This window comes from Echiichthys vipera (genome assembly GCF_963691815.1).
Source record: "Echiichthys vipera genome assembly, chromosome: 8".
Classification (NCBI taxonomy): Eukaryota; Metazoa; Chordata; class Actinopteri; order Perciformes; family Trachinidae; genus Echiichthys; species Echiichthys vipera.
Window position 1 is genome coordinate 16,164,855 of NC_139833.1, and position 9,587 is coordinate 16,174,441.

The 9,587-nt window shown below is 42.8% G+C and overlaps 1 protein-coding gene across 2 annotated transcripts; it reads right to left on the reverse strand.

Annotated features, from left to right (window-relative positions):
• Positions 1-1,139: 1,139 nt before the first annotated feature.
• On the reverse strand, positions 1,140-9,373 carry colq (collagen-like tail subunit (single strand of homotrimer) of asymmetric acetylcholinesterase). 2 transcript variants are annotated; one of them, XM_083917894.1, is made up of 17 exons: positions 9,213-9,373; positions 8,474-8,583; positions 8,053-8,160; positions 7,206-7,250; positions 6,992-7,018; positions 6,065-6,136; positions 5,700-5,762; positions 5,570-5,596; positions 5,408-5,452; positions 5,252-5,287; positions 5,064-5,144; positions 4,729-4,825; positions 3,728-3,858; positions 3,372-3,491; positions 3,121-3,247; positions 2,922-3,024; positions 1,140-2,836 (listed from the first exon to the last, which is right to left on the reverse strand). In XM_083917894.1, exons 1-17 carry the CDS (start codon positions 9,307-9,309, stop codon positions 2,767-2,769), a joined length of 1,359 nt encoding a protein of 452 aa, XP_083774020.1. In that variant the 5' UTR covers positions 9,310-9,373; the 3' UTR covers positions 1,140-2,766. The 2 variants fall into 2 exon arrangements, with proteins under 2 accessions (XP_083774020.1, XP_083774019.1); XM_083917893.1 differs by having other exon boundaries at positions 3,121-3,262.
• Between the last annotated feature and the right edge of the window lie 214 nt (positions 9,374-9,587).

The window sequence follows — 9,587 nt, forward strand, 5'->3', positions numbered from 1 at the left end:
GCCAGCCATTCCTGCTTATAGGTCAGGGATTTTCACTTGGCTCGGGCCAACAGCTGGGTCCCTGCCGGCTTCCTGTCCCCATGGCCTCCTTTGCATCGCCTCTTCGGCCACAGTTGTAACGCTACACCATCCAACTTGCACTAATAATAATAACCTCCTTTTGTTGGAAAACGTGTTTGATCTCAGTTCACCAACTTAATACCTTTGAGTTCAAAATACATGCTTCCTACAAGTTTGAGAGGGAAAAACTAATAAAATCAACAACAAACAGCTATTCCCAAACTTCAAAAAGTGTAAACTTCACTTTGGGAGATTCTTCTGTGAGCACAGCAGATCTCACTGCATCTCAGCGACATTTAGTGCTGTATTGAGACATCTGTGGTACAAATCTGATTGGGCTGGTCAGGGGAATGCACATGATGGGATAAATACGCCACGGTAAGCTTTTACTCGGACATCTCAGCAGACAAATTGTCCTGATGTGATTTAGAGAAGAAATACGGCATTGCTAACAGAGTTATATGGTGGCTTCCAGCCTCAAACATCTCTGCTGCAACACTGGCTGGCTGCCAGGGGCCTAACCTGTATCACTGTGCCTCATCTCAGACACAGAATCAGCTCTGGGGGGTGGAGGCGCTTAATCGAAACAGAATGAAAACCTGAAAAAAACAAACCCATTGCCATGTCTAAGAAAACAGCAAGGGTTCACTGTGTGGTCTGTTAACTATTTAGTCTAACTCAGCACTTTGCAAGGAGCGCTGACAGCATCTTCTTTCCCCTTGATAGATATCTGCTGCTTCTTTTTTTGCTTGCACACTGAAAGAACATCAATAGCATCTCTTTCACTGTCAACTGGCTTTTTGCATCTCTAGCACTGTCACCACTCACTCACAGAAAGCAAACACACAGAAAAACCTCTGATTAAAGTTTAAAAATGTCTGCGTGTGGAAAGCACTGAAAAAAATTAAATTCATGTTTTATTTTATTTTTCAAAATTATCCACAACTACTATAAAAATCATATATCAGTGTAATGAAACAAAAATGAACTTTATACTATCCCAGTCACAGTGAACACTATATTTCATTAAGCCTTACAGTACGTTACCACATGCGTCTTATGTTTACAGCATTGTTGTGCATACACAGTACAGGATACAGCAAAGCAGCACAGGCCACAGACAGAACATTCAACATATTTTCCAAAAGGTATTTCAACTATCATAAGGCGTGTCTTACGTACAGTACTTAGCTGCTAACACCTGCTACATTGATAACAAAACAAAGTGGAAGCGTTTCACACTCATAAACATGGTATCACAAAGCATGCGGAGACAATATACTAACAGTCCTTTTCTTTCCATTGCTTTTTTTAAATGTATTTTCTTTTACAGTAGAGCCTTTTGATAACACCTGACTACATCTAAGTATGGCTGAGAACAGGTCTCCCTTGGCACTACGACTCATACAGTAGCTTATGGAAATATGTCAGCTTATATCGGCATAGTCATTTTCACCTTTGGAGCCCAACGCACAGCAGACTACATCTACGCTGTTAAGTTTACTGTTGAGTTTCTCTGTTGCTGTATATACTGTAAGACAGAAAGACTGGATAAAGAGGTATTAGAGTAAATACAGTAATGACCGTAAAACACACTGGAATTGAAATTCCTCCCCTTTTTTTAGCAGCTACAGACTATCCTAGCCTTTTCCTGTGCGGTGAGAAAATTAAGAACATAACAGTTTCAAGCCTTCATATACAGTATATTTCATTTCTCACTTAAGCGCAGGGAAGAAACTTGAGCTATCTGTGTGCTTCAGCGTACAGTCACTTCCATTTCATTTACAAAGAGAGTAGAGGGGGGTTGCCTGTGGAAGGTGCTGTGTGGAGCTACATTACCTGTTGGTTCCTGAGAATTATTTTTGGATTTATGAAACCTTGTCCAGACTGCCAAGCACAGTACCACCACTATAAGCTAATAAAGCCAAGTCGGCCTCTAAAGTGTGGCCTCATGGAGTAACAGTCTCACTGAAATATATACTGTGTGTGTGAGTGCATAATCCGTGCACCTCTACCTAACCGTGCATATTGATCTTACTGTATGCCTGGTTTGCTCACAACTGAAATTCATGTGATATTGAGACTAAACAGTACAAGCCCTGTTGTGGCAATAAAAAGTAAAGTGATGGGGTTACATGCTTGGATAGTGACAGCTGCTGTCATGGTCTCAGTAATCCCAGCCTCATGCAAATGCTGTGCACTGTCATTGACACTGTAGTAGAATACCTGAGGCCAAGGCTCTGGATGTCCTGCTGCCTCTCTTTCTCAACAGTAACTGGGTCAAGATTAAAACGCCTCTGGCTCCCGGCTACTGCTCCTCTGCAACATCTCCCACTGGCACTTAATTAAGTCCCTTGCATGGCTGTCACACACCTGCTGCATCCAGAGGCTGATTCATGGTGAGGAGGCCAGTCTTAAGTCCTGCTTGTTAAGACTGAGTGCAGTTGTCCTGTGCATTTCCTATGTGTGGGTGGAGGTTTTTCACTTCCACTGACCCGACTGTAACTCCAGGGAGCTACGTGGCATCTCAGCAGCAATACAGAGGAGTTATATATAAGTATATGTTTTGCTTTTTCTTTCATCATAGAATCATTGGCTGCCTCTACCTTCGGTGTCTCTTGCTCTGGGCATTATTGTTCTTTTTTTTTGCATGAAAATATTCCAAATAACACACAGAGGATCCCGCTGCACTGTCCAGCTTCCTCCTCAAGTGAAGTACTTGCAGTTTGTGGAGTCAATAACACAGTACGCTGTGCACTTGAGGTGACCATATGATCTGCGGATAACAGGAGAAACTTTGGGTCAGTTTAACATGTCAACAAAACACTTTTTCTCAACAAAAAGTTGTGTACTGTGCTTACCCTGGAAGATATGAATTGCATGTCTGGTATCCAAAGTCCTTTCCATCACACTCCTCAGCCCCCTCATAGCGGTATCCGTCTCCACAGTAGGCATGTTTACACTCTGTGGTAAGGGGAGACGGCAGAGGTGGAGGGGTCATGTTATATATGCACAACTAAAGAGCTATTATAGACCACCTAACATAGACACGTGACTTACTGACGCAGCCGTCAGTGACAACTCTGTTTCTGTCATCACACTCCTCGCCGGTGGAAATCTGCACGATCCCATCACCACAGTAACCTTCATCGTCAGGTGCGTTTTCCATGGACTGGAATGGCGTCAGCTGGAATGGAAAAGTCTTTGACAGAGTTTAAAAGAGTTGAAAAAAAGGAAAAAGGGTTTGAAAAGTCACTATGTGTAAAACAAGATGAAATCATCTGATTCCACCGCATGTACAGTAATGATACCTGGATTGGCAGCCAGCCATCGATGTCTTTGAAATAGAGAGATCTCTGGTCTTTGCGGAATGCAAGAGCATTATCTGTGTGAAGCCGCTCCAGTTCTTCCCCATTGCTTACAACGAATATCTAATTGAAGGGCAAAGTAAGGAAAACGAAAATGTTTTCATGATATGGTAGGAGTCTTGCCGGAGTGCAATTTTGAGATATTGAGCATCAAAATTGAATATCTTAGCTGAAAGTATGTGTGTCGAAGCAATATCCATGTCCCCTAAAGGCATTCTTTTATATTTCTAAAAAAAAATGTATCTTGTATAATTAATTCAAAATTTATTAAAACAAAACCACAAGGCTTGTTAACTCACCGCCGGTACTTTGGGATAGTTTCCTCTTGAAGAATAATCGTCAAATGGAGAATTACTGAGAGAGCCGCAGCTACACTTTCCAGGAGGCCCTGGTGGACCACGTGCACCCTTTGTTCCAACCATGTATAGTCCTGAACATATACAGAGAGACACAAGACACAAGGCAAAAAAGTATTAAACGTCATAAATTGTCTGGTTACATAATATTTATAAAACTGCAGGGAGGCTCACCCCTGTGAATCTATTTTAGCTACATGATGTCATGATGAGTGCATCGTGTTTCACCTCTGGAGATAAAGTTTCTCTGGTGCTAAATAAGACTACCGGTGTTACCCCTTACACTGGTCTCAAGTGTGCTTCCTCTAGCTGTCATGGGTCTTTACTGCTCCTTACACTGGTAGTAGCACAGCTTTTCACACACTCTCAGAGAAAGTGCACACTCAAACAATCACTTTAAAGAGGACGTAGTTAAATTCCTGCCCTAAAATTAACAAGATGTTATAAAGGTCCCATATTATGCTCTTTTCAGGTTCATATTTGTATTTTGGGTTTCTAGTAGAACATGTTTACATGCTTTAATGTTCAAAAAACACATTATTTTTCTCATACTGTCTGTCTGAATATTCCTGTATTCACTCTCTGTCTGAAACACTCCATTTTAGCGCCTTTCTCTTTAAACCCCTTTAAACCTAGAAAAAGCCCACCCTGCTCTGATTGGTCTGCATTTCTGAGTCTTCTGCATGTGCACTCTCGGTGTCTCTGCAACGTCTTTGCAGTCAGGGAATGACTGTAACAGTACTGTAGCGGCACTCTCTAACTATGTATAGTACAGTATAGTAGTTGTGCCATCACAACCATGCAGAAGTCCTGACGAGTCGTTTAAAGACACAGTTTCTGAATACGGGCTGTGAGCATTTTCTTTTTACCATACGGGACTTTCAAATCAGTATACTCAAGAAGTTTTAAATCTGTTGTAAAATGGAAAAGGTCACAGTTCTCACCTGTGGCCGGTGAACCAGGAGGACCAGGGTGACCTGGAGTTCCCTGTGGGCCTGCAGGTCCCATAGGACCGACACTGCCCGTATCTCCTTTACCTCCCTTAAGCACAATCCAAACAATACACAAGGTGATCAGATTTTAAACATTTCTTTAATACGATGTTTCTGAGCGTAGTATTAATAAGTATTTTTATCCTTGACATAAATTACATTTTGAAGATGTTAACAGAAGTTATAACTTAATTTGAGCAACAAAAATCTACTTTACTCAAAAGATGGAGTGAATATAGAGTAACTCCATATAATGCTGTTTTGAAATAATGCAACCAACTCCTCACCTGCTTGCCTCTCTTCCCCGGTCGGCCAGTGGGTCCTCTGTTTCCTGAGATCCCTGGTTCTCCTTTTGGACCCATTTCACCCTGCACAACAAATCGGATCAACTCAACATTTGATTTGATCAGATTTAGAAGGTCGTAATTCTGCAGGACAAATTCAAAACTGCTTCTTGTCTGAATGTGTTTCTCACTTTCTGTCCAAGCATTCCTGGGAATCCCATCCCACCCTGCGGATGAAGAACAGTAGATGATCAAATCAGCTTAGATTACATACAGCAGATAAATACTATTAGCTGCTACATTTGCAACAACCCCTGCAATATGATAAACTGATAAACTCTGCCTACCTTGTCGCCTTTCACGCCACTCTCGCCCCGATCCCCTCGAGAACCCTGATGGAGCAGATTACAGTGTGTTACATCACATTAAGTCTAGATGAAACAGAGAAGATATTAATCAATATATATCCTATTATATTTTCTGCTGAATGATAAAGAACGGTTACATACCTTTTCCCCTTTATACCCAGGTAAACCCTAGAATTAAGGATACAAAATATCCAAGATGAAAAAAAAGTAGTGTGAAGGTGAGACCATCCCATATCAGTGTACTGTAGTTCATATAAAGTATATCTCATACCCTGGGCCCAAATGGTCCTCTGGCTCCAGGCAAACCCATCAGCCCTGGGTCACCTTTCTCCCCCTGACACACAAAAAAAACATTCAGAATAATGAGAAATGTGGATTGGCTTCATTTATTTAGAAACATGTCCCAAAATATAACCCACACATCAAAGTGCAGACTTCAAATTGAAGGTTATTACCTTGTAATATTTCAATCAAGCATGTATATAGAAACGGTTGTTACATAACAGAGTATTTCATTATACAAATGGGACTAAACACAAATCATAGCTGACACTCATCTACCTTTCCTTCTATTAGCACTTACTGTTCTCATCTCATGTCATACATCATCTACATTATAAGGTCTGACTTACTCACTTTGGGCCCACTTGGTCCAGGCCATCCAGCTGGTCCCTGCTTCCCAGGAAGTCCAGGAGGACCTGTCCGACCCTAATGAGAGACATGCATTTTACATTATGATCTCACGTGTAGAAATATCTAATAAAACACGTGATGCCACAGCTGAAGAAGCAGTTATCTGATTAGGACCTCTTATACCTGCAGCTTTGCAGGTTAAAAAAAAGAAGGAAAGAAAGAAATAGTGCAGGATTTGCTGCATAAGCTTGACAGCCTGCTTTCAACAGTATTTATCAGACACTGCTGCACATGTAGGGGGAGAATGACTTTAACGAGCCCTGTCACTTTGCTCTCTTTAATTAAATGATGGGCTGTATATAGAACAGGAGCCCGTGCTTGTGGGAAATAAAATGATTTATGACCTGGCTGAAGCACTAAGTTAAATTGCACTGCAGTGCTGCAAAGCTGCTCAGTCAGGCCACCAGCCAGTGAGGCCCTCCCACTGGGCCGCCTTTGCCGCTCGACTACAGGGACCGATCATTTAGGGAGTTCACTTCTCTTCCGCCTGCCACTATCAAACACGGTGTCCTGTGCTTTTAATAAAGCTGCGTGGGCTTGTTCCTTCTGTTCTGACAGAAAGAGGAGGGGTCATCTGACATGGAGCCAAGATGCCAGATGTCTTTGAGGGGTCAATACTAGTGAGGCAATATGCTCCCTTTCAGTGAGAGGAGACCATCCCTCTGTCATCAAAACAGCCCCTCTCAGCAGCTCTGCATCTCTTGCATCCTGTGTCTGTGCTTTCTCCTGTCAAGGTTGTACTCGCTCACAATTCCTTGCACTGGCAGCGCTCTGAGTTACAGATAGTGAGCTGAAGGCGGAGGCACTGTATCTCATATTTGAGTAAATCCACTTAGTGGAGAATATGGAGTGATTAATGGAGACTCTCACCTTTTGCCCAGGTCTTCCGATTTCTCCCTGACAACAGGATGCGGAGGAGGGGACAAGGACAGTAGCTATTTAAATACACTTCCAGTAAGCATCTTTCAGTCAGAGGTAACAGGTCAGTTAAACTTGAGCTTCCAAAATAATGAGTACTGTAGCTTGTAAAATGTAAAATGAGCTACATAAATCAGATGAAACAAGAACAAGGGGAAGTGCTTACCTTTTCTCCCTTGGGCCCTCCTATCCCAGGTAACCCAGGTGGACCCTAATGGACATAATAAACAATAAATACATGGCATATGCTCGTAAATCTCAGAGATATCTATCTACATTAGTTTTATTGTCCACAACATCCCACCACAAAGTTATGTCTGCTTCTGGGAGCTTGTAGCTGCAGTTTCAATTAGCTAAAGGCTGAGTGGCCATTATTGATTTAAAAAGTGCCTTGTAGGTCTCTTTTGATAAACTGAAATGCTGCTGCAGTCCAACTGGTGCTGTAGCAGCCTGAGATGGGCAAAGCTTTAGCAATCATTTGGTACATTTTCTTTTTGCTTATGAAATGCTGTGCTAACAGGGGATGAGTGGATTTAAAAGCACCTATCAAACCAAAATGTCTTTACATCTTTCATCACAAGTGTACACAAACACATGGACACATGCTTGTGTTGGTAATCCCTGGAATTTACGCAACCCAGTACGCCTTTCCAGGCAGACAGTTCTTCGGACAGTTTCTGAGAATGATGTGTGGGGCACTGGCAGCCAGTGGAAAAAGGCTATTTGTGTCTCATCTAAATGTGGAGCGTTAATGGGCCGCTGTGTTGCATGGGCCAGAGAAATCCCCCTGCTTTGCAGGAACTCTCAAGTTGGAGAGGAGATGGGGCTAATTTGTTGTTGGAGTACTAATTCCTAACACCTCAAAACACCAGAGACAGTCTGTGCTTTAGCCATGCTGAGAGTGAATCCTACGCAAGTCATATGGTGGGAGGTGTGTAGGAATGGTGTAATGGTGCGAATGCCAGATCTAGTGTACATTATGTGATGATGTTTTTGAAGAGTCTGGAACCTACCTGAGGGCCAGAGGGGCCCGAAGGCCCACGGGGGCCCTGAACGCAGGCATAACCATTGTCCTCATTGCCAGGCTCTGACTCACCACCGTCATTTGGACTGTCTTCATTCTGAAAAAATGAAAATAAAATTCAGTATTTCTTTTACAGCTTTGACAGATGCTGTTTAGATAGAAGAGTCTTATAGATAGCTGATATAGAAGAATTACACCTTTGCCATTTGTGACGATGATAAAGAAGAGCAATTCACAACCCACGGCAATGCCATTTCTTCCTGAAAACTGTGTTCCAGCATCTGAGTGTTTTAATGATATTATTTGAGGGTCAAATAAAAGGCAGTAAGTGTTGGGCAGTTTGGAAATGACCCAAGGACAAATCAACAGTCAGATATTCTACAATAGAAAGTCACATGACTTTGACTCACATGAGCGTGGCGGCGCCAAAGTGAAGGGGGCGGAGGAAACAGTGGGGGTGGAGGTGGACTCAGTAAACAGCATGGGCTGAATCTCTTCTGCTGCTCCTGGGATCTGAGAGCTGTGCAAGGTGTGCATGCAGTCAGTCAATTAGTCAGTCATTCACACAGGCGATGGTGCCAGATGTAAAAATCAGAAGAAGACAGTCAGAAGAGGTCAAGTTTAAGTCGTCTTTTGCATCAAGTTAATGGGAAAGCTCTTCACCTCAAATGAGAAGAGTTACTCATGACACATTGGCATGCAAAGGCAACGGAGGTACAAATAATGTGACACTTAGCAACAAATAATCCACAAATACAGTAACATTTGGACAAGTCAAATAGGTTAGAACATGCAGGAGCAGCATAAGCAACAGGGAAACAGGTGCAAACTATCAAATCATGACACCCGTCCAGCAGTGATCCTAGAGCTGGACACAGATATGAAGTGTCTGTGATTCTCACAGAAGGCTCAGAGCTGGTCTCGCTATTTATAGAGGCATTTACCTCATGGATGACAAGAAAATGTATTTTACAAAGATAATGAGCTCAAAATTAATCCCAAAAATAGACATTTAGTATCCATGTATTTACAGCCCAAGTCTCTCAACACCTGTGCGTGCATAGTACTGTATGTACAGTATAGTACACAAACACACACACACACACACACACACACACAGAGGCAGGCTCAGGATTACAATATTCTTACCCGCTGGCAATGCAATAAAGCTGTCTAGAAAAGAGGATTGAGCCAGGCCATAACAAAACCACAGCGGCAGATAGAGTCCAAGTGTTAGAAGAGTCATGCTGCTCCAGATAGTTGCCTGCCCTCACACGCTGCCTTTCTCGCTCCCTCTCTCCTCACTGTCCTCTCCCTCTGCTCCCCTCCCTCTCCGCTCACTCTGCTCTGTCTCCTTTACGCCCTCAGAAGAGGGTAAGCCGACCAATGCCCATTAAATCTTTCCTCTGCATCAGTGTGCGCTAAAATTACAGGAGACAGCCCGCCAGCTGCTTCGAGTGCCAATATTAGACCTCTACTACTGCAGGGGGTGCCTTTTGTTGTTTCCACTCCTCACAGAAGGAG